Source organism: Oncorhynchus masou, chromosome 12, assembly GCF_036934945.1.
Source record: "Oncorhynchus masou masou isolate Uvic2021 chromosome 12, UVic_Omas_1.1, whole genome shotgun sequence".
Taxonomy (NCBI): domain Eukaryota; kingdom Metazoa; phylum Chordata; class Actinopteri; order Salmoniformes; family Salmonidae; genus Oncorhynchus; species Oncorhynchus masou.
Window position 1 is genome coordinate 60,605,464 of NC_088223.1, and position 23,883 is coordinate 60,629,346.

The following is a 23,883-nucleotide window of genomic DNA, read 5'->3' on the forward strand; positions in this document are numbered from 1 at the left end:
AACTGGTTGCATTTATGAAGTAGATATTATGGACATTGTGGCATTTTCTAAAGATATTTCTTCTAACAATTCAACAAAATGAAGGGATCTCCATCCCAAACTATCAATTTAATTTACCTATTGAACCGAATGCAATACAACTGGCCACCAAGTATACAGATTCAGTACAAAGAAAACGAAACTAAAACTGTAGACCATTCTCAAGTATGTTAGTTGGAGGACAAAGTGAAACTACTGTTGGTTTCAGTCAGGTGGGCTTTCTTCTAGGCTCAGGGTTGGAGATGCGCAGGTTGGGGGAGCTGAAGTGGGAGCTAGCCACGGTGTATGTGCTAAGGTAGTGGATGACGATGCTCTGGGCCGTACTGGAGTCCAGGCCGTGGTCCTGACAGAGATGCAGGCTGAGCTGCATTACTGGGGCTGGTATCAGGCCCTGGGGAGGTGTCTGGACCAGGGGAGAGCTGCCCCGGGCCAGGCTGTCCTGCATGTGCTGTCTGTACACCTCCAGCAGCTTACTCTCCAGATAGCCGTTCAGCATGGAATTGGATAGAGGCTCCCTGTTCAGGGTGATGATGCTGCTGTCCATGACTAGGCAACCCTCATCCTGCAGGGGCTGAGGCTCCACCTGCACCCTAGGCTCCACAGGCCCTGTGGGTTCCAAGGCCTCCAGCTCTCCCAGGTCCTGAGATTGAAGAAGTGGTCCTTCGAACCCCTCATTCTCCAGCCGCGGGCTCTCTGAGCTCCTGTTTCCCACATGGTCCCCTCTGAGCTGCAGGTCGGGGTAGTCTTTGCAGAAGGTGGTGCAACACCAGGAGCGATAGAGCTCCAGGTCACCATAGTCATCACAGTGGCTATTGGGGATGGTGAGGGCATCACTGAGCCTGGTTGTCACTCTAGGATCAGACTGCACCAGACCTTCCATGTTTCCTATGCAGTCAATACACCAGAAGCACATTTAAAAATATGGCAATAAAAAATGAAAACAATTATAAAACATCATACTCATCATATATGAACATTGTAAGATAAAGCATATTCTACTGATCCAGAAAGACATGCAGCATTTCAGACAAATCCCAAATGCTTACCTGACATTGAACCTGGGGTCAGAATTATATTGGGGTCAGGATTTGGTGGACGTTCCTGAGCCTTTGTGGAATGGGGGTCACAATCCTCTTCCCTGTACCTGAAGACTCTGATGAAGGCTTCTCCCAACATGACAACCACTACATAACAGTGGAAATTGTCTCAATTCAACATAGCAGTAAACCACACCAACTAGCAATTGTTCAATTCAACTAGCAATTTCAATTGTGATTGTCCATAGATTTTATTACAGGACTAGCATTAATCTGGTTCCAGGAAACCGCCCCAAATAATCATGTTAGCATGACATAGTCTATCAGGTTCGAAAGATAAATAAATATTTAGATTCTCTTGCCAGGTCACATAAAACATAAAATAGTATAAAACACATGACAGATACTGACAATATCCCTACCTCTGTTTTTATAATAGATGGTGTTCCTTTAGTCTGTCCACTAATACAAGGTTTATAAGTTAGCTACAGATTTCTCTAACTGGTGAGCAGCCACGGTAATGTGCTGTCCCTAATTGTACTGAGCTTCTGAGTAGCAAATGTCAAAAACAGGAAGCATTGTTAGAAATAAAATTAGAACACTCACTGCCCCTGCTTTTCAGCTTCTGCCTTCTGTGGTGTGACATTCCATTTAGAATGTAAGGAGAACTGAAACAATTATGTGACAACAGTATTCTTTGCCATGTTCATTTGCTAAACAAGAATAACAAGGAAACTGGGTAAGAATAAGAGAGACTGAGTAGTAAAAGTAACACTTTTATTATCAAACATGAAAAATATCTCATTGAATTAAATATTCTCATATGTGCAAAGCATGTCTTTGTCATCTACTAAATTCCTAGTATTCAGGCACTCATTCTGCCTTGATTTCAATATGATATTGAACATGGGATACTGCCCAGCATTGACTTGAACTATTGTAACAGTACAAGGTCACCACTTTAAAGACATTGTCAAAAAAACACAACATTTGGTCAATTTGATACCATTCTGATTACCTTTCACAACAAAATAAAGAGCTATGATTGGTCTGAGAAGACGTTTTCCAGACGAGCAGTGGCAAGCTGCTGTAGAGCTGAATGGAGGATGACAGGAGAGGGCACTGTGGTCTGCTAATCAAAACCATAAGGCTACTGTTGCTCCAGTCCAGCCAAGGCCTCTGCTTCCTGTGGGTGGTATGAAAACAGTGCTAAGAAAATGATGCAACACCAGGGTTGAGACCAATTGTAATTATGCTTCCACCAAAAGGTGTATGTAATTTCACAGGAACAATTTTTACAGTTGCCAACAGAACAGTCGGGACCTGCAGGTCATCCTTCATTGCCTCTGTTTGGCAACAGAGCTGTGAAATACATGGTAGTAGCGGAAACAAGCAATCATTCAAAATAGATGGACTGGTAACTTGCACATGAGTATGGTCCTCTGTGTGTGGTTTTGACAGACGTATTATGTCCATAAGGCCTTGGTCTTTACCTTGGAGCCTGGAGGGGCTGTTAGGCCCAAGAATGCATACACTGCATGCTCCTCACGGGCATCAAAGAAGGCCTCGTAATTCTGCAACGACAATACAAAAGGTAGCTGTCTCACTAAGTATGTTTCAGAAAGTTATTACAACAGAGATCATGCTCATGGACCTCAACTCCGTCATCAAGAGACTGGGTCAACTCAACATGACAATAGACGGCTGCACAATCCACTCCAACTCCACTGTCAGGAACCTTAGTGTTACATTTGACCCAACTCTGTCATTTGAACCCCACATCTGGAACATCACCAAGTCAGCCTTCTTCCACCTCAAAACATCTCACGACTCAGATCTTCTCTCACTGACCCCGCTGCTGAAACCCTCATTCACGCCTTTGATTTATCACACATGGACTACTGCAACGCCATTCAGACACCCTCCAAAACACTGGACAGACTTCAACATATTCAAAATTCAGCTGCATGAGTCCCCCCCCCCCCACCCTCATCAAACTCCACTGGCTCCCAGTTCAATATAGGATCATCTTCAAATTGCTCATGCTCACCTACAAAGCACTCAATGGACTGGCGCCAACATACATTACTGGCCTCCTGCCCCCTACACTCCCACCCAATCTGTTCACTGCGCTCCTCTGACACCGGCCTCCTCACCCTCCCTTACACCAGGCTCCGCTCCATGGGAGACCAGGATTTTAGCAGGGCAGGGCAGGGCAGCTCCCCAACTCTGGAACTCCTTCCCTCTCCATGTCAGAACCTCACAATCCATACACATATTCAAGTCCACACTAAAGACACACCTCTTCACACAGGCTTACCCGGACACTCTGTTGTCTTAGCTTTTATCCTCTGTCTAGTTCACCTCCCTGGTTAGTCTGTGCTTATGTTTAGTATACTTTTATAAACTGAGTGTACAAAACATTAAGAGTACCTACTTTTTCCATGACATAGACTGACCAGGTGAATCCAGGTGAAAGCTATGTTCCCTTATTGAGGTCACTTGCTAAATCCACTTCAATCAGTGTAGATGAATGGGAAGAGACAGGTTAAAGAAGGATTTTTAAGCCTTGAGACAATTGAGACATGGCATGTGTATGTGTTCCATTCAGAGGGTGAATCGGCAAGAAGAAATATGTAAGTGCCTTTGAAAGGGGGGTGATAGTAGGTGCCAGACACACTGGTTTGTGTCAAGAGCTGCAACCTGCTGGGTTTTTCACACTCAACAGTTTCCCATGTGTATCAAGAATGGTCCACCACCCAAAGGACATCCAGCCAACTTGACACAACTGTGGGAAGCATTAGAGTCAACATGGGCCAGCATCCCTGTGGAATACTTTCGACACCTTGTAGAGTCCGTACCCAACGAATTGAGGCTGTTCTGAGAGCAAAAAGGAGGGGGGGGGGGGTGCACCTCAATATTAGGAAGGTTTTCCTAATGTTGGGTATATTCATATTCTTAATTATTTGAATACATGATTTTATAGCTTTTTTACCCTGCTGATGTTCTTGTGTTTATAAAGTAACTTTGGGTGTCGTGAAAAGCGCTTAAAATAAAATGTATTATTATTTATCATTATTACACAAATTGCTACAAAGGTAACAGGCTGCAATATTCTCAAAGAGTACGTTGAGAATGTCTACCTTAAATTAGAACAGAAAAAATATAAACCAGGCACTTTTGCTTATCAAAGCATACTTTTCTTTACTATGCAGTTGCTAGCATACTGTCTGTCCTTTGACCTCTCATCAGCTTCAGACAGTACGCTTCACTACACTGTGAAGGCGTCAGTACAGTACAACACTCACCCCACAGTAATGTTCTTCATTAAATATCTGTGGAGGCAGGGGGACCCCCGTCATTGGTCGGAAGTCCTCAGGTACGTTCTCCCTCATCCATTTCCTGTTTTCTTCACTAGTTACGATGTCACACTCCTTAAAGTCAATCTTGTTGACAGTTAGGAAACCCATGATGTCTTGCTGCTGCTTCTTAATCTACAGGCAGAAAGGAGATGAGATATATAATTAGGTAATATAATAATTAGGGATGCATAGTTTATCAGTGAGCATATCGGAATCAGCCAATATTAGCTAAAAATGGCAACATCGGCATCAGCCCGATGTCTAGTTTAACGCTGATGTGCAAAACCAATGTCAAAGCTGGCGTGTACAACTATATAACGTAGGTAGATGACATAATGACGCCACAAAATACAGTGCTACACAGAACAAAAGCAGAAAAATACAAAAGCGCACAATTCCAACAAATAAACAAACGGCAAAATAATGGAATTCATTGCCCTTGACAATCAACCATTCTCTGTCGTGGATGTTGGCTTTCACTGACTGTTCGAACCCCGGTACGCACATTTTTTTTTAGATGTTGCTCTACCAGAGTTACACAGTATTGTTGCAGCGCACATCTATGACATACTTGCTATGGGCATCACTGCTATTAGCTTCACGACTGACATTTGGACCAGCAATGTCAGCCCCATGAGCATGCTGTGTCTGACAGCACAGTGGGTCAATAAGTATTTCGTACTGAGGAAAGCTGTATTGCATGCTCAAGAATGTGCTGGTTCTCATACCGGCGCTGTCATTTCAATGGCATTTGAGAACATGTTTGAAACTTGGAAACATGAACACTCCTAGCGCCATTCAAACAACTGACTGGAGAAATAAGCTCATCAACTGCGCCTGCAGCAGACATGATACCCTCTGTCATGGCATTGAAACGCCTGCTCAACAAAACTGCCCACACAGACCGTGGAGTTAAAACTTGCAAAAGTACTCAAGGCTTTGAACAAGTGATTCGGTGGTTTTGATGATGTTTTACTGGTAATGGGGACATACGTAAATGCCAACAAAATAACTTTTTGGTCAGTGTGGTGGGTGTGTGGGTGTGTGTAACCTTTATTTTAACTAGGCAAGTCAGTTAAGAACAAATTGTTATTTACAATGACGGCTTACCCCGGCCAAACTCGGACGACGCTGGGCCAATTGTGAGCCGCCCTATGGGACTCCCATGGATTCGAACCAGGGACTGTAGTGATAACTCTCGCACTGAGATGCAGTGCCTTAGACCTCTGCGTCCATGTGTGTGTAACTATTTAACTGTACTAGAATGCTTAAAAGACCACTAAAATTGTAAATATTGGTTATCGTTACCATTTTTTTGGCAAGGAAAATATAGGATATCGGCCAAAAATGTCATATCGGTGCATCCCTAGTAATAAACATACAATAATAATACTGTTTTGATGTGTAATAAAGGGTGGAGTATGGGGCGATAAGCCTCTATTCACTTTGCAGAGCCTCTGCAGCTGGGCTGCATTCTACAGGAGAGCCTGGGGACTGAGACGGACCCAATAAGGCCTCTGTACAACCAGGATCAGCTCAGAAGACAGGCACAGACCAAATATGGCAGTAGGAGGAGAGCCCAGTGTTCCCTTGCAACCTCTTCTGTTCTGTCTAAACTTTGCACTGCACATAGAAGCCTGTCTAGAAAATCCTGTATAGACAACATTTCTGTATAGTCATGGTTTTGACTTGCAAATTCACAGTAAGCAATAATATCCGTAGTTTCAGACCAGATATTTCAGAGGTTAGCTGAGGCAGTCGTTCTGTAGCCATTGTGCTCTTTGCCTGATTCAGCCACCCTCACCATTCTTTAGAGAGTGATGCAATTGGGTGAGGTATGAAGTTCACATGTCCAAAGACTGATCCTGTCCAGCTGTTCTGGCACAGAACACCACTGGCAAAGGTCCTTTAGTCTAGGCGTGTTGTTTTGCAGTATGTAGAGAAGGAGTGGTGGCACACAGGAAACAGGAAAATGGAGGAAGGTTGTGGTGGAGGAGTCAACATCTGATGGTATAGTCTAGTTAAGTTTGACCCCTAACCCTCACCACAAGGCCATTTGGATGAAAACAGTTGCATGAAAAAATTGGAATTTGTTTAACCAAGTGCTTTACCTAAACATTCTTGTGTCTGCATGCTTACTCATAAAAACCTTCCTACACAGATGGGGTTGAGCAGGAGTAAGAGACTGCTACTCTCACAGACAATGAATATGTGATTATGTATTTTATACTGTGCTGTAAATGCATTTTAGATACAATACAATCATATTTTTGTGTTAACACTAAATTAACAATATATACAAATGAATAGAATAATAGTCATATGACAAATCAATATCTCCCAAATTGAAGGCCCTCTTTATCAAATCATTGTTTTAGGTTAATTACAATAGCCTATGCATTGTCATGCATGAGAATACTATAGAATCGAATGTATTTGTGCAGCTGTCAGTCCCAGCTTCTACTCTATTGCTCGGGACATCCCATGCACAACTTTCAAAAGAAAGATCATTTCCATAGAGCTTAATAAATTTAATATGATAGAGTCTGCATAGCTACAACACAATAGCTCATTTGTAGGAGCCCGAAACACCTAATGCAAATACCTTGAATTTGCCAAGAAAATGAACATAAACGGTCAATATGCTATAAGGCTTACTCAATACTCAAGATTTCTTACCGCTGTCGATCCAGAGGATGATGCTATGAACACTTTAATTACCATGGCTGTTTGGTTCACTCCCCAAAACCCAAGTGAGCGAAGCACCTACGTCTCCAAATGATCTCCCTCTCTCTCTCTTTTTCTCTCTCTCTCTCTCTCGCTCTCTAACACCGTAACAACAGATGGAAGTCAGATCTCTGAAAACAATTGGGAACACTTCAAACTATATATTGTAGTGCTTTCTAAATGCATTTTCAAATACATTTGACTATGTTAATATTTTGTTATCCTATTCATATAGTCTATAAATAAGTAATAAATGCTCCTCACATATTTTTCAAGAATTTCAATTCAAATAATTGAAATAAAGCTAATAGATGTGCTCAGACACAAGGAAAATATAGTAATAGGCTCATAACCTTCTAACTACTATATACTATATACTGTCTGAAAAGAGAATAAGCCTATGAAAAATCCGGGTGATTATACCCTATGAACGTCCCGCCTACTTCCTGGTGTAAAACTGTTTTTGCATGGGCGTCATGCTTATATAATCAAATTCATGAAAATATGGTCATTTAAGATATATGTAACATGATATTCATATTCGTGGATTAATTTACATCCAATGGCTTTCACGAAGGTTTTCTATTTTGAAAACGCAATCGAAACCCTTCATTAAAAGGCATCAGGTCCACGAATTAATCCACGAATATAATTTTACAAATATCGTAAATGAACACGTTTTCATGAATTTGATTATAGAAATTTGAAGCCCGTTCAAAAACAGTACCGACTCTGCAACAGAGAGTAGGCGGGACTTTCATAGGGTATTTGGCAGCGTCATTGAGTACCACAGTATGAGTCATAATACCCATGAAACCTAGCGGAAACGGTTCCAATCGTTTTTTCACCATTCACTTGAGAGTCGGAGATTTTAGAACTACTTCATATAAGGTCTGTGTTTCATGTAGGCTTCCCCTAGCGAGACGTTTCGATAACCGTGCAAATCTCTCTCGGACAAGGTAACTTTGATCAATATTCGCCTGTAAACGAAATACCCATTAGCTGCTAATACCTGTTTAGCAAAGGTTTCAGCGAGCGATGACTTGCAGGAGCCTGCTGGGGTTTGTAGTCTTGCGTAATGTCTACTTTGCGGCGAATTATCATTTTCGAATATGAGCGCAAATGGAGCTAAATAAATAATGTGACCTTGTCCGAGAGAGATTTACATGGTTATCAAAACATCATGCCAGGGTAAGCCTATAAGAAACACAGCCCTTATTTTAATTGTTTCTAAAATCCCCTATGGGGAAAATGAATTGTGTAAAAACGACTGGAACCATTTCCCTGTTTGACCACTGGGTTTAATTGGTGTTATGACACCTCCACTGTGGGACTATTTGGTCCCGTCTTCCAATGTTTTAATGTTAAGAGCAGTGTTGTGTTCGAGACCGATTTCAAAGTGAAGAACGGAGGTGGGGCCAGAAAAATGCGAGTCCAATTGTAATTTTGTCAAATCAACACAATAAGAGTTCTGAAATATGAACATTTTGAACAACATATGGATTTTTTTAGACATTCAGAATAGTGAGGAAAATGCTGTTGAGGAAAAATAAAGCCGCTATGAATTATTACTAACCCAAACACCGTGGGGAACATTGGGGTTTCTATGCCTTCAGAGAGGGGCTAAGGATTTATAAAATGATAATTATATTATCAATGATCTGATTTAATCTCTTCAATATTTGTTGGAAAGGGTTAACACTAAAGAAGAAGAAAAAATCCTGATTGGATCTTTTCTTTCGCTGGTCTCTAGGGGGAGAAATCTAGCTAGCTAAATCAGCCATTGGCTAGGCCACCACAAGCTAGATAAAGGCATCTGCCATTCAACTGTTTTAGGGCACCTATTTGGAGTGACAGTGGGCTCAACCAATCACATTTTGACTTAATGAGTGGGACCATTTTTACAAAAACGTATCGTAACTTCTGTTGCCTTGAAGGCCAACAGGTCACAATAGAGAGCAGTATTTTTCCCCATTGTCTAGCTAGCTTTTGTTGTCGGCTAGTTTGCACTGGCTGCAGCAGGTGTTATCAGAGGATTGTTGGTAATTTGTTAGCTTTTCCCTTTTCAAGATTGACTTTCAATAAGTCCGGTTTCAAATGATCATCTGGTGAGTGGAACTGTAATTATTGCAGTGTGCTTTCTGTTAGCCATCTCTTTTAAAATAACGTGTGTGTGAAATATTGCTGTCAGTTCCACTTTAAATGCCAATCTTATTAATCTGTTCAAATACACATCCAGGAAGAATAACACTTACATTTCTGACAACCGACGACTTAGATATGGTCATTTTCACATTTCCCTAAATTCTTAGAATGTTGTGAAAAATTCTATAACAGTATAGAGTGGAAAGCAGCTGTGCGTTTGGACAATTAATTGACACTGCAGTGAATAAAACCAAACGACTGGAGTCAACACAGACTGGTGAGCTATAGCCAATCAGAGGTACAGTAGACCTTTATACAAACAAGCCATTTGCCACATGGGCCTGCCGCCATTCACTTTAAATTGGACTGTGTTTACAGTCAGTTGCAACAGCGTGACTTTAGATCATCAGAATGTGTTCGCCAAAAGCCACAAAATAAACCCGAATGGATATATGTTACATTTGGTAACTTTACAGTTCTTTTGTTCATACAACCATGCAAAGGTAGTTGCTCTCTCCCTCAGTTATGCACATCAACAACTAATGCTAGGCAGAGCAAGATTAGCTAAAATCTAAGGAAGGAACATTAGATAAACCCTCAAACTTTAAGCTAGTTTGTCAATAAAATTGCTGTAGCTTCATCTTCTTTCTGCAGCTTGCCTGCCGATGCATGCTTGTCCCAACCAAGCACCCAAGCTAACTGGCTAAAGTTGGAGAGCTTGCTACTTCCAGACACATGAGAGACCACGTCACTGACCATTTTATTTGCCGTAGCAGAGCTGGTTAGGCTGTTCACATGTTATCTAGAGGTTCTTGATTCACTTTGTCCCCTACATTTACTGACCTGTTATTCAGCAGGTGTTGCATGTTCGTAAATGAATCAGTTCTGTGCTCCAGCACACACAGACGAGAGTGCTCTGAAATCGGAGTAGATAGCCAGAGGAAATTTGCGAATGCTAGAGATATGCTACCTGTATAACAGTCGTTCAAGTTCTTGCTAGCTAACAAAATCACATCTGCATTTCTAGCTTTGTATATGTAGCCGATGTGAAATGGCTAGCTAGTTAGCGGTGGTGCGCGCTCATGGCGGTTTAATCAGTGACGTCACTTGCTCTGAGACCTTGAAGTAGTGGTTCCCCTTGCTCTGGGTAACGATACTTCGAGGATGACTGTTGACGTGTGCAGAGCCTCCCTGGTTCGCGCCCAGGGCGGGGCGAGGGGACGGACGTAAAGTCTATACTGTTACTTATAGCCACCGAAAAACGATGAGGGGAAGTCATTAACACCCACTCCTCTAATGGCATGAAATGACATCTTCCTAGCAGCTATCTAACGTTCTGTGTTGGGCTATCATAAATAGATTTGCGCTCTCAAAATCACACCTTTTGTTGAGGAAAAACAAAAACAAACAAATCAATCTGGTCGTCCTGTCCTGGCTCCCCAGTGGGCCTCTGTCCACCCAGGCCCATCCATGTCCAAAACATTGATGCAAACAAGCATAATGACAATTGCGCATCACAAATAGCCTACTAACCAACAATTAAACTTTTTCAATACCTGGTTTGCATACCCATTGTTGCTTTAGTTAGCATTTACTGGTAGATATCATAAGTTGAAACGTCTTTCGTACCCTACCTGCTACGGACGTCATTCATCTGTCAGCCGCTCCATTCCAAAACCAGCTGAGAGCTGCACACTTGCTCCTGGCAGATGATATTCCGTTAAAACTAGACTGTGCCCAGCGCGAATGTGAATATATTTTACGTGCTTTGCGATTTTGTAGGCTACTTTGTGAATGATTTCTCTCTTGTACGATATAATTGATAAATCGTATACCAACACTACGTTGATACACATTAATAGGGATTAAGAAGTAAGTATAAGCAATGCCCACTGGAGAAGAAAACAATGGTATAGGTTTATACCTGCGTATACCCTCCACTACACCACTGGCCCTTTGTGTTTTACCAAAAGTCCACTATTCTACTTGAGTACGCTGGTGTTACGGTTGCTGTCCTAACAGAATCACGAACCTGTCAATTCAAGGGGCTTTATTGGCATGGGAAACATGTGTTAACATTGCCAAAGCAAGTGAGGTAGGTAATATACAAAAGTGAAATAAACAATCAAAATTAACAGTAAACATTACACGTACAGACGTTTCAAAACAATAAAGACATTACAAATGTCATTATGTATATGTACAGTGTTGTAACAATGTATAAATGTTTAAAGTACACAAGGGAAAATAAACAAGCATAAGTATGGGTTGTATTTACAATGGTGTTTTTTCTTCACTGGTTGCCCTTGTGGCAGCAGGTCACTAATCTTGCTGCTGTGATGGCACACTGTGGTATTTTGCCCAGTAGATATGGGAGTTTATCAAAATTGGGTTTGTTTTCGATTTCTTTGTGGATCTGTGTAATCCGAGGGAAATATGTGTCTCTAATATGGTCATACATTGGGCAGGAGGATAGGAAGTGCAGCTCAGTTTCCACCTCATTTTGTGGGCAGTGTGCACATAGCCTGTCTTTTCTCTTGAGAGCCATGTCTGCCTACAGCGGCCTTTCTCAATAGAAAGGCTATGCTCACTGAGTCTGTACATGTTCAAAGCTTTCCTTAAGTTTGGGTCAGTCACAGTGGTCAGGTATTCTGCCACTGTGTACTCTCTGTTTAGGGCCAAATAGCATTCTAGTTTGCTATGTTGTTTTGTTAATTCTTTCCAATGTGTCAAGTAATTATCATGATTTGCTTGGGTCTAATTGTGCTGCTGTCCTGGGGCTCTGGGGTGTGTTTGTTTGTGAACAGAGCCCCAGGACCAGCTTGTTTTAGGGGACTCTTCTCCAGGCTCTTCTCTCTGTTGGTGATGGCTTTGTTATGGAAGGTTTGGGAATCGCTTCCTTTTAGGAGGTTGTAGAGTTTAACAGCTCTTTTCTGGATTTTGATAATTAGTGGGTATCGGCCTAATTCTGCTCTGCATGCATTATTTGGTGTTGTACATGGAGGATATTTTTGCAGAATTCTGCATGCAGAGTTTCAATTTGGTGTTTGTCACACACTGAAGGCCTATAGGTTCGCCACAGCGCAAACATGTCTATAATAGATAAAGGCTGTTAAGATATTAACCTTTCGAGAAAGGAGTGTATATATTAGGCCGGGCGAAGCGGTTTATGCGCTGGTTGAATAGAAGCGGATACGTTTTTTACTCGGCTGGTCGCGGCAAGAAATTACGTGTCCGATACCGAGTCAAGACCGAGTACAACTGTATCCAAGACCGAGACACTCAATATGTGGTCTCGAGTACTACAACACTGGTTAAGCGCACGAATGCTTGCACAATTGCAACATTATAACGTATGTCATGCGCCAGTCAGTGGATACTGTTACAAAACATGAATACATCATTCACGTTCACTAGGAATTTGGCGCGTAAATTAACTACGTTAAAAATCTTTATTTTTGGGACACCTTATGCCATCCTTTGATTGGCCAAGCATAACATCAGTCACCATTTAACCGCACCTATCCCCACCCCCATCCAACCACTGGGTTTAATGTGCTATATGTTTACTACAGTATTAGTAATAAGAGAACGTCACTCTCTACAAACTGTGAACTCAATCACAAAATATAGGTCTTTAGTTTCATTGAAGAAGAGAACCTACATTCCAACATGCCCAAGAGAAAGGTATGTAGAGCTTAGATTAGTGTGCGGATATACTTTTTGCCCGTATAAATCAGTGATATTATGAAGCCTACGAATTTGTTCACTCTTGTAAAAAAAAAAACTATTTGAAATAATTATTCGATTTTTTTTGGTTTGCAAATATCGCCGTATTTTCCAGAATTTAGAATGTATTTTGTAATTTATTTAAGAGGCGTAAACAATCTTGTCTGAAGCCAGACTGGATCTCCATGCTATTGAAACCACAAGCAGCCATGCTTTGCAGTTCCCATCTCGAACACAGCGAAACAAAACGGATGCCTTTTGACAGTTAGAGCGTGTAAATCTGCACGGAGGGGGGTATAGTTTTTACTTAATAAAATGAAATTATCGAGGATTGTTTTTTAAGACCTTCGCAAATGTTAATTATTTGAATGATTTCTTTGTTCATCGCGTTAAATGGGTGCTATTCCCCCTTATCACCAGATGGCGGAACACAATTGATTCTGCCCCTCCCCTTATACATTTGGCGAAAACCGATGAAGACTAATGCCCCACTTAAAAAAGTAATGGTGCAACTGCTTCTGCTACTCAACGCATATAATTTGAAGCGCTTGTCTAGAATGAGTAGAGGCTGTCTGTTTGGGCAAAGTGGAAGCTATTGCCTATGTTTGCAAGGGGCTAAGTAAGTTTATCAACTTGCAGTTACTCATTTTAGACAATGGGTAAATATTCAGCGATATTGTGTTGGGAAACAAAAGCATGCATATCTATCATCTTAAATAATGTATTTTTCATAAATTTTGCAGGGAGCTGATGGCGATGTCAAGGAGGAGGTAAGTTATACACACACTGAATATCACCCTTGTTGAATAGGCTACAGGTTGTAATCTTCACCATGATTAAAATCCTCAATGGTGATCACTGGTGATTTTATCAAATTATTTGAGAAAATACTCCCAATAGTTAAAAGATAATGCATTCTTGAAATGGGGAAATATTCAATTGTCTGCATTATGAAAATACATCAAGCATCCTCATTCAATTTCTTTAGAAATGTTGTCACACACCTTTGAGTAGTATTGTTATTTTTCGTTACATTAGCCTTCAAGGAGATCTGCACGGTTGTCATCGGTGAGTAAATTATTTTTTATTTTTTAAATTTTTTACAGCTTCCTTTTGGAATTGTGATTCTTTGATAAAGGGCATAAGCACAACTTTTTTTAAATCTATAATGTGTTTTATGTCCTGTTTCATGGTATGCAATTCATTGCTTTGAAAACCAATATAGTCTGTATTTTTCAGAAACCAGTACCTTCAAAACCATCACCAAATCCAAAAAAGCCAGCTAAGGTAATATTTACCTGCTTTCAATATCTACTCATTTACATTATTAAGTATAATTATGCCTATCATGTGTTTAATATGTCATTGTGCTCTTTCTGGCACATTCCCATATTAAATGTTTAGACAATTTCTTGATTCCGAGGTGCCAGGCAGAGACAATTTGACATATATGCATGTATATTGACCCCACAGAAAGAAAAAGAAGTAAATAACAAGAAGAAGGCGAAGGCAGCAGCGGTCGAGGAGCCTAAGGAGGAGACCCAGACTGAAAATGGCGAGATCAAGACAGATGAAGTACGTCATGCCATATCAGTGATACACGGTCTCATTTCTTTTACCAAGGTTGATGTTTTTAGTTAGTTGTTGTATCTTACTATTTCTGTAGGCATATCCATCTAAAAGCATTAATCATTCAGGATTCTCAGTGTATCACAGTAAATGGCTCTTTTGTCACCTTACAGGTAGAGACTCCAGAAGAGAAGACTGAGTAGCACTACTCCCGTCCATCTAATCCCCTCCCCTGTATGGCCCCCAAGTCTCATATGTTATCCCTAAAACATCCATTACCTTAACAGAGGAATATTTTTATCAACAATTTTGTAATTATTGGTACAGGGTTTTAGCTCAAAACACAGCTAAATATGGAGGATTGTTCTGTTGTGCAGTGGTCATAAAGTGTTTTTAAGCAAACATAATTACGGTTTTGTTTATTTATTAGTTTTGGTACCTTGTTGGGACTTTAAAAAATAATGCTGGATGGCAGACTAATTACAGGTGGTATAGTGTCACATTGTAGGTTCGCCAACTCAGAACATTTCACTTTTGTAGGTGGTTGTATTTTTATTCTTTATGTACAGTGTTTTTTCTTTGGGAGGTGTTTACTTATTTTCAATTTGATTGTCTGTAAGCAATTTTGGAAACATTTGAAACATTCCAGGCTTAAAGGACAATTTCACAATTTTTCAACTTCATATTCATAATCTGGAGGACCACCGCAACAACATGTAAAAATTGCTAGTTTGTTTTGTTGTTAAAAAATAGGAATATTTTCAATGACGCCATCAGTGTGCATGGTGTGATTTTAACAAATGAGTTACCATCATTAGCTACTAATTGGACACTTCCTCAGTTTTTTTATCACAAAACATAGAAACCCCACATTTTCACATTTTGATGTTGTGCTGGAGATTATGCAGAACATTTTTTACATTTCACTAATGTGGGCATACCTGCTTTTTAAATAATCTTGCTCTGAATTATTTTGACACAAATTATTTAAACAGAGGAAGAGGCTTGTTGGAAGTTGATTATACTTTTTGAAACAAATGTTGGGATTTTAACACTGAAAATTAATTATTGAAATATGCAGCTGTGTTCCCACTGAAGTTCTGGATATTTAATTGGAATTTAATAAAATAGTAATTTCTCATGAGGTTGTGCAAGGTCTCATGACTTTACGTGTCATTATTACTGTATCATTACCATATCTAAACTCAATAGTAGATCATCTAGCCAACCAGTTGTTCTGATTGTTATTGTGGTATGTATATTATTGTAATACTGATATATAGTTAACATTCTTATAACAGATTCTGGTCAAAGGTAGCATTTTACAACCTACTGGATTTGGCGACATGTCGCAGTCACTATTTGCTGACCATAATAAAAAATGAGACTGAAAGGACCCTAGGTATCGTGCCAGCACAAATAACCACAAAGACATTATCTGTCTTCCAAAAGCATTACACTTTTCAATTCTATACATTATGATTGTTTGACATGCAAATTTGTAATCATGCTCCAACTAGTAGCTTTATGGTAAGTTTTGTGCTTGTCTGAAAAGAACCCTGTACTGCTGCTTGGAAGTTACAACTATTTTAATATTTTGAGGTATATGCTAAACTAGTTCAGCTTGTGTCATGTAGTGAAGGCAAGAAAATGGAACTCACTCATCACAAGAAAAGTATAATAGCCTTACTTGTCTGTTTATTTGAAATTATACTGAACAAAAATACAGTGCATTCGGAAAGTATTCAGACCCCTTGACTTTTTCTATATCCTTCTTTTAAATTCCCTCTATATACACGTAATCTCGCATAATGACAAAGCAAAAAGAGGTATAGAAATGTCAGCTGACTCATAGCAAAGGGTCTGAATACTTATATACATTTGCTGACATTTCTATACCTCTTTTTGCTTTGTCATTATGCGAGATTACGTGTATATAGAGGGAATTTAAAAGAAGGATATAGAAAAAGTCAAGGGGTCTGAATACTTTCCGAATGCACTGTATTTTTGTTCAGTATAATTTCAAATAAACAGACAAGTAAGGCTATTATACTTTTCTTGTGATGAGTGAGTTCCATTTTCTTGCCTTCACTAGAGCTCAGGTGCATCCTGTTTCCATTGATCATCCTTGATATGTTTCTACAACTTGGAGTCCACTTGTGGTCAAGTGATTGGATGTCAATCAAATTTATTTATAAAGACCTTTTTACATCAGCCGATGTCACAAAGTGCTATTCAGAAACACAGCCGAAAACCCCAAACAGCAAGCAATGCAGATGTAGAAGCATGGTGGCTAGGAAAAACTCCCTAGAAAGGCAGAAACTGAGAGAGGAACCAGAGGTGGCCAGTCCTCTTCTGGCTGTGCCAGTATATGTAACAGTATATGGCCAAGATGTTCATAGATGGCCAGCAGGGTCAAATAATAATCACAGGTTGAGGTTCTAGAGGTTGCAACAGGTCAGTACCTCAGGAGTAAATGTCAGTTGGCTTTACAAAGCCAAGCATTCATAGTTAGAGACAGCGGGTGCGGTACAGAGAGTCGAAAACAGCAGGTACGGGACATGATTTGGAAAGGCACACACCTGTCTATATAAAGGTCCCACAGTTGACAGCGCATGTCAGAGCAAAAACCAAGCCATGAGGTCGAAGGAATTGTCCGTAGAGCTCTGAGACAGGATTGTGTCGAGGCACAGATCTGGGGAAGGGTACCAAAAAATGTCTCAAGCATTGAAGGTTCCCAAGAACACAGTAACCTCCATCATTCGTCAATGGAAGAAGTGTGGAACCGCCAAGACTCTTCATAGAGCTGGCCGCCTGGCCAAACTGAGCAATCGGGGGAGAAGGGCCATGGTCAGGGAGGTGACCAAGAACCTGATGGTCACTGACAGCTCTCCAGAGTGGCTCTGTGGAGATGTGAGAATTTTCTCAAAGGACAACTATTTCTGCAGCACTCCAATCAGGCCTTTATGGTAGAGTGGCTAGACGGAAGCCACTCCTCAGTTAAAGGCACATGACAGCCCCCTTGGACTTTGCCAAAAGGCACCTAAAGGACTCTCCACACTATAAGAAACAAGATTTTCTGGTCTGATGAAACCAAAATTGAACTTTTTGACCTGAATGCCAAGCGTCACATCTGGGGGAAACCTGACACCATCCCTATGGTGAAGCATGGTGGTGGCATCACCATGCTGTGGGGATGTTTTTCAGCGGCAGGGACTGTAAGACCAGTCAGGATCGAGGGAAAGATAAACAGAAAAATCATTGATGAAAACCTGCTCCAGAGTGCTCAGGACCTCAGACCGGGGCAAAGGTTCACCTTCCAACAGTACAACTACCCTAAGCACACAGCCAAGACAACTCAGGAGTGGCTTCGGGACAAGTCTCTGAATGTCCTTGAGTGGTCCAGGCAGAGCCCAGAGATGAACCTGATCGAAAATAGCTGTGCAGCGAAGCTCCCCATCCAGCATGAAGCTTGCGAGGATCCGCAAAGAATGGGAGAAACTCCTCAAATATAAGTGTGTCAAGCTTGTAGCGTCATACCCAAAAAGACTTGAGGCTGTAATCGCTGCCAAAGGTGCTTCAACAAAGTACTGAGTAAAGGGTCTGAATACTTAGGTAAATGTATTTCTGTTCTTTATTTTTAATACATTTGCAAACATTTCTAAGACCCTGTTTTTGCTTTTCATTATGAGGTATTGTGTGTAGATTGAGGGGGAAAAAACAATGTAATCAATTTTAGAATAAGGCTATAACTTAACAAAAGGTGGAAAACGTCAACGGGTCTGAATACTTTCCAAATGCACTGTATAAACGCAACATGTAAAGTGTTGATTTCATGAGCTGAAGTAAAAGATCCCAGTTCCATATGCACAAAAAGCGTATTTCTCTCAAATGATGTGCACAAATTTGTCTATATCACTGTTAGTGAGCATTTCTCCTTTGCCAAGATAATCCATCCACCTGACAAGTGTGGCATATCAAGAGGCTGATTAAACAGCATGATCATTACACAGGTGCACCTTGTGCTGGGGACAATAAAAGGCCACTAAAATGTGCAATTTTTCACAACACAATGCCACAGATGATTCAAGTTGAGGGAGCCCACAATTGGCATACTGATTGCAGGAATGTCCACCAGAGCTGTTGCCAGATAATTGAATGTTCATGTCTCTGCCATAAGTCCCTCCAACGGCGTTTTAGAGAATTTGGCAGTATGTCCAACCGGCCTCACAACCGCAGACCACATGTAACAACTCCAGGAATTCCACATCCGGCTTCTTCATCTGCAGGATCATCTGAGACCACCCACCCGGACAGCTGATGAAACTGTGGGTAACCGTCTCAGAGAAGATTAGCTGTGTGCTTCCCCATGGTGACGGTGGGGTTATGGTGTGGGCAGGCATAAGCTACGGACAACGAACACAATTGCATTTTATCAATGGCAATTTGAATGCACAGACGTACCGTGACGAGATCCTGAGGCCCATTGTCGTCCCATTCATCCACCACCATCACCTCATGTTTCAGCATGATAATGCACAGACCCATGTCGCAAGAATCTGTACACAATTCCTGGAAGCTGAAAATGTCCCAGTTCTTTCATGGCCTGAATACTCACCATGACATGTCACCCATTGAGCACGTTTGGGATGCTCTGGATCGACGTGTAAGACAGCGTGTTCCAGTACCAACTATATGTCCAGCAACTTCGCACTGCCATTGAAGAGTGGGACAACATTCAACAGACCACAATCAACAGCCTGATCAACTCTATGCGAAGGAGATGTGTCACCCTGCATGAGGCAAATGGTGGTCACACCAGGTACTGACTGGTTTTCTAATCCACACCCTACTAGTTGTTTTTTAAGGTATCTGTGACCAACATATATATATATATATATATATCTGTATTCCCAGTAATGTGAAATACATAGATTAGGGCCTAATTAAATTGTTTCATTTGACTGATTTCCTTAAATGAACTGTATGTAACTCAGTAAAATCTTAGACATTTCTGCATACCACAAGCAATGCGTGTTAATGTTCAGAATGAGCGGCGGGGCTCTTAACGAAACTCCCCCATAGAGAAGAGGCCTTCTTCCAATGATTTTAAATCTTATATGTCATGTAATGGAACTGAGAGTAATCATGATCAAGGGCTCAGTACTGTATGACCTGCCCTCCAAAACCAGGTGGTATGGACACCAAGTGGCGCGTGCTGGAATTGCAGATTTGCTCTCATTGGTCGCGGGAGGGCGCTAACAAAGCACAAGGCGGTGAGATACAGCTAGCTAGCTAGCTTGAGAAAGGAAAAGGCCGAACGCTGCTGAGGAAATAATTATTGTGGCTATTCTACAAATACACATTAATGAATCAAATGTCGGTGTTCTTATCAAGTGATGGCAGAAGAACAGTGTTCAGAAATCGAAGCTGGTGGGTGCTGAGTGTTTATTTCTCTATTAAAATATGAACGCAAACACTGTTTAGGGCTTATATTAGTTACCCTAGCTAACTAGTTAGCTAATGTTAGCTGGCTAGTTAGCTACCTGGATAGCGTAGCTATTGAATGGCTAATTAATGCGCCTCTGCATTTTCAGAATTGTATTACCTCATTGCTAGATTTCTCCAGTCGGGACCGTGTAAAAAGTCGGCACAGGTACGAATGTCAAGTTATATCAAGAACTTTGATAGCTACAATTGCTAACGAGCTAAATAGGACTGAATGTGTGATAAATACTAGCAACTGTCTCTCCATAGATACTGGTTGAGGAACTAGAAGAGTATGAGGTAAGCTGCGCCGCTCTCGTCTGTATTAGCTTGTTCTCACGTCTCGTTTCCGCGATATTGACTGCTTTCTATTTTTGTTGGCATGGTATACTTTTATTGATAGAGGCATTAACAGTATATCAAATACATTATTGTATTTGTGGTTTGATGCAATTATTTAACCGCGTGTCTCCCTTCTAGTTGATCCCGAAACGATGGAGTTGGGACGGCAAACAATACAAACGAAACTTCCAAGACTGGGTGAGTGTTATTATAATAAGTTCTTAACCTTATCAGTCCAGTAACCGTTTTCAATAATATAGGTACGTTTTTATATCAATATTTCCCGGCTTTTAAATCTTTGGATTTAATTGATGGATGATAGTGTGTTATTTTCACACCAACTGTGCATTGTAGTAATAGCCGGCATTTGATTACTTAATTTCTGACAAAATATATCAATTTTATTGCCGTTTTGTGTGTTCAAAGAGGAGGGGTTAAACGAGGGCAAACAGAACGAGGCTATACAAAGGCTTGGAGAACGTCAATCTTCGCATACAGCCAATGAAATCGCAGTTACTATTTGAGCCAGCCGGGGAGAAGAGAAGGAGGGTGATTCTGATTGGCCTTGGCTCACTTTGTCTGACTGTGTGTACTAACTAAATTCATACAGGCAACAACTACCTGTTTACAACTGTATGACTTGTTATAGAGGGCATATTAATGTCATGTTTCACCCCAGGATTTTTTCGCATTCTTTGGGGTGAACCCTGAATCCAAAAGGTGAAAACAACTGCACTTTTGAAGTCAAGATCAGATCAAATTGTATTTGTCACATGCACCGAATACAACCAGTGTAGTAGACCTTACAGTGAAATGCTTACTACAAGCCCTTAACCAACAATGCAGTTAAGGAATTGAGTTAAGAAAACATTTACTAAATAAACTAAAGTAAAAAAACTTTTTTATTTATTTAAGTAACACGATACAATAACAGAGGCTATATACAGGGGTTACATTTACATTTTACATTTAAGTCATTTAGCAGACGCTCTTATCCAGAGCGACTTACAAATTGGTGAATTCACCTTCTGACATCCAGTGGAACAGCCACTTTACAATAGTGCATCTAAATCATTAAGGGGGAGGGGGGGGGGGGGGTGAGAAGGATTACTTATCCTATCCTAGGTATTCCTTGAAGAGGTGGGGTTTCAGGTGTCTCCAGAAGGTGGTGATTGACTCCGCTGTCCTGGCGTCGTGAGGGAGTTTGTTCCACCATTGGGGGGCCAGAGCAGCGAACAGTTTTGACTGGGCTGAGCGGGAACTGTACTTCCTCAGTGGTAGGGAGGCGAGCAGGCCAGAGGTGGATGAACGCAGTGCCCTTGCTTGGGTGTAGGGCCTGATCAGAGCCTGGAGGTACTGCGGTGCCGTTCCCCTCCGGGCTCCGTAGGCAAGCACCATGGTCTTGTAGCGGATGCGAGCTTCAAATTGAAACCAGTGGAGAGAGCGGAGGAGCGGGGTGACGTGAGAGAACTTGGGAAGGTTGAACACCAGACGGGCTGCGGCGTTCTGGATGAGTTGTAGGGGTTTAATGGCACAGGCAGGGAGCCCAGCCAACAGCGAGTTGCAGTAATCCAGACGGGAGATGACAAGTGCCTGGATTAGGACCTGCGCCGCTTCCTGTGTGAGGCAGGGTTGTACTCTGCGGATGTTGTAGAGCATGAACCTACAGGAACGGGCCACCGCCATGATGTTGGTTGAGAACGACAGGGTGTTGTCCAGGATCACGCCAAGGTTCTTAGCGCTCTGGGAGGAGGACACAATGGAGTTGTCTACCGTGATGGCGAGATCATGGAACGGGCAGTCCTTCCCCGGGAGGAAGAGCAGCTCCGTCTTGCCGAGGTTCAGCTTGAGGTGGTGATCCGTCATCCACACTGATATGTCTGCCAGACATGCAGAGATGCGAGTAATGAGTTACCAGTAATGAGTCAATGTGTGGGGGTACAGGTTAGGCAAGGTAATTTGTACATGTAGGTAGGGGTAAAGTGACTATACATAGATAATTCACAGTGAGTAGCAGCAGTGTAAAAACCAAGGGGGGGTTGTCAATGTAAACAGTCCAGGTGGCCATTTGATGAATTGTTCAGCAGATCGATCTCTTTTCAACATCAGATGTTCAACTTTTCTGTTTACACTATCCTTACGTTAGCTAAGTTAGCCTTTGATGTGGTGTGACCAAAGCCGCATTCCTGGGGTGCATTCAATACATTCAATGTTGCGGGCGATTCCCTGATCCACCTCTACGCAGACGACACCATTCTATATACTTCCGGCCCGTCCTTGGACACTGTGCTATCTAACCTCAAAACGAGCTTCAATGCCATACAACACTCCTTCCGTGGCCTCCAACTGCTCTTAAACGCTAGTAAAACCAAATGCATGCTTTTCAACCGATCGCTGCCTTGCACCCGCATGCCCGACGAGCATCACCACCCTGGATGGTTCCGACCTTGAATATGTGGACATCTATAAGTACCTAGGTGTCTGGCTAGACTGTAAACTCTCCTTCCAGGCTCATATCAAACATCTCCAATCGAAAATCAAATCAAGAGTCGGCTTTCTATTCCGCAACAAAGCCTCCTTCACTCACGCCGCCAAACTTACCATAGTAAAACTGACTATCCTACCGATCCTCGACTTCGGCGATGTCATCTACAAAATTGCTTCCAACACTCTACTCAGCAAACTGGATGCAGTTTACCACAGTGCCATCCGTTTGGTCACTAAAGCACCTTATACCACCCACCACTGCGACTTGTATGCTCTAGTCAGCTGGCCCTCGCTACATATTCGTCGCCAGACCCACTGGCTCCAGGTCATCTACAAGTCCATGCTAGGTAAAGCTCCGCCTTATCTCAGTTCACTGGTCAGGATGGCAACACCCAACCGTAGCACGCGCTCCAGCAGGTGTATCTCACTGATCTTCCCTAAAGCCAACACCTCATTTGGCCGCCTTTCGTTCCAGTACTCTGCTGCCTGTGACTGGAACGAATTGCAAAAATCCCTGAAGTTGGAGACTTTTATCTCCCTCACCAACTTCAAACATCTGCTATCTGAGCAGCTAACCGATCGCTGCAGCTGTACATAGTCTACTGGTAAATAGCCCACCCATTTTCACCTACCTCATCCCCATACTGTTTTTATTTATTTACTTTTCTGCTCTTTTGCACACCAATATCTCTACCTGTACATGACCATCTGATCATTTATCACTCCAGTGTTAATCTGCAAAATTGTAATTATTCGCCTACCTCCTCATGCCTTTTGCACACAATGTATATAGACTCCCCTTTTTTTCTACTGTGTTATTGACTTGTTAATTGTTTACTCCATGTGTAACTCTGTGTTGTCTGTTCACACTGCTATGCTTTATCTTGGCCAGGTCGCAGTTGCAAATGAGAACTTGTTCTCAACTAGCCTACCTGGTTAAATAAAGATTTAAAAAAATA

The 23,883-nt window shown here is 41.6% G+C and overlaps 4 protein-coding genes across 6 annotated transcripts in view; 2 read left to right on the forward strand and 2 right to left on the reverse strand.

The window, feature by feature from the left end:
* Positions 1–89: 89 nt before the first annotated feature.
* si:dkey-237j10.2 (uncharacterized protein LOC568721 homolog) lies at positions 90–1,215 on the reverse strand. Its single transcript, XM_064979360.1, has 2 exons — positions 1,086–1,215; positions 90–924 (listed from the first exon to the last, which is right to left on the reverse strand). The coding sequence occupies exons 1-2, from the start codon at positions 1,213–1,215 to the stop codon at positions 248–250; spliced, it is 807 nt and encodes a 268-aa protein (XP_064835432.1). The 3' UTR covers positions 90–247.
* A 621-nt stretch (positions 1,216–1,836) lies between these two features.
* On the reverse strand, positions 1,837–7,575 carry LOC135550537 (adapter SH3BGRL-like). 2 transcript variants are annotated; one of them, XM_064981459.1, is made up of 4 exons: positions 7,097–7,575; positions 4,385–4,570; positions 2,570–2,650; positions 1,837–2,262 (listed from the first exon to the last, which is right to left on the reverse strand). In XM_064981459.1, the coding sequence occupies exons 2-4, from the start codon at positions 4,544–4,546 to the stop codon at positions 2,227–2,229; spliced, it is 279 nt and encodes a 92-aa protein (XP_064837531.1). In that variant the 5' UTR covers positions 4,547–4,570; positions 7,097–7,575; the 3' UTR covers positions 1,837–2,226. The 2 variants fall into 2 exon arrangements, with proteins under 2 accessions (XP_064837531.1, XP_064837529.1); XM_064981457.1 differs by having other exon boundaries at positions 7,118–7,565.
* A 5,201-nt stretch (positions 7,576–12,776) lies between these two features.
* Positions 12,777–15,749, forward strand: LOC135550538 (non-histone chromosomal protein HMG-14A-like). The gene is made up of 6 exons (XM_064981460.1): positions 12,777–12,997; positions 13,783–13,809; positions 14,078–14,107; positions 14,279–14,326; positions 14,513–14,614; positions 14,782–15,749. The coding sequence occupies exons 1-6, from the start codon at positions 12,983–12,985 to the stop codon at positions 14,809–14,811; spliced, it is 252 nt and encodes an 83-aa protein (XP_064837532.1). The 5' UTR covers positions 12,777–12,982; the 3' UTR covers positions 14,812–15,749.
* Positions 15,750–19,856: 4,107 nt separating this feature from the next.
* Positions 19,857–23,883, forward strand: part of LOC135550539 (bromodomain and WD repeat-containing protein 3-like) — a 31,363-nt gene continuing 27,336 nt past the window's right edge. For both annotated transcript variants that reach the window (XM_064981461.1, XM_064981462.1), the window contains exons 1-4: positions 19,857–20,041; positions 20,206–20,264; positions 20,366–20,395; positions 20,576–20,635. In XM_064981461.1, the coding sequence (XP_064837533.1) occupies positions 20,008–20,041; positions 20,206–20,264; positions 20,366–20,395; positions 20,576–20,635 (183 nt within the window). In that variant the 5' untranslated portion in view covers positions 19,857–20,007. The remainder of the gene's footprint in view (positions 20,042–20,205; positions 20,265–20,365; positions 20,396–20,575; positions 20,636–23,883) is intronic.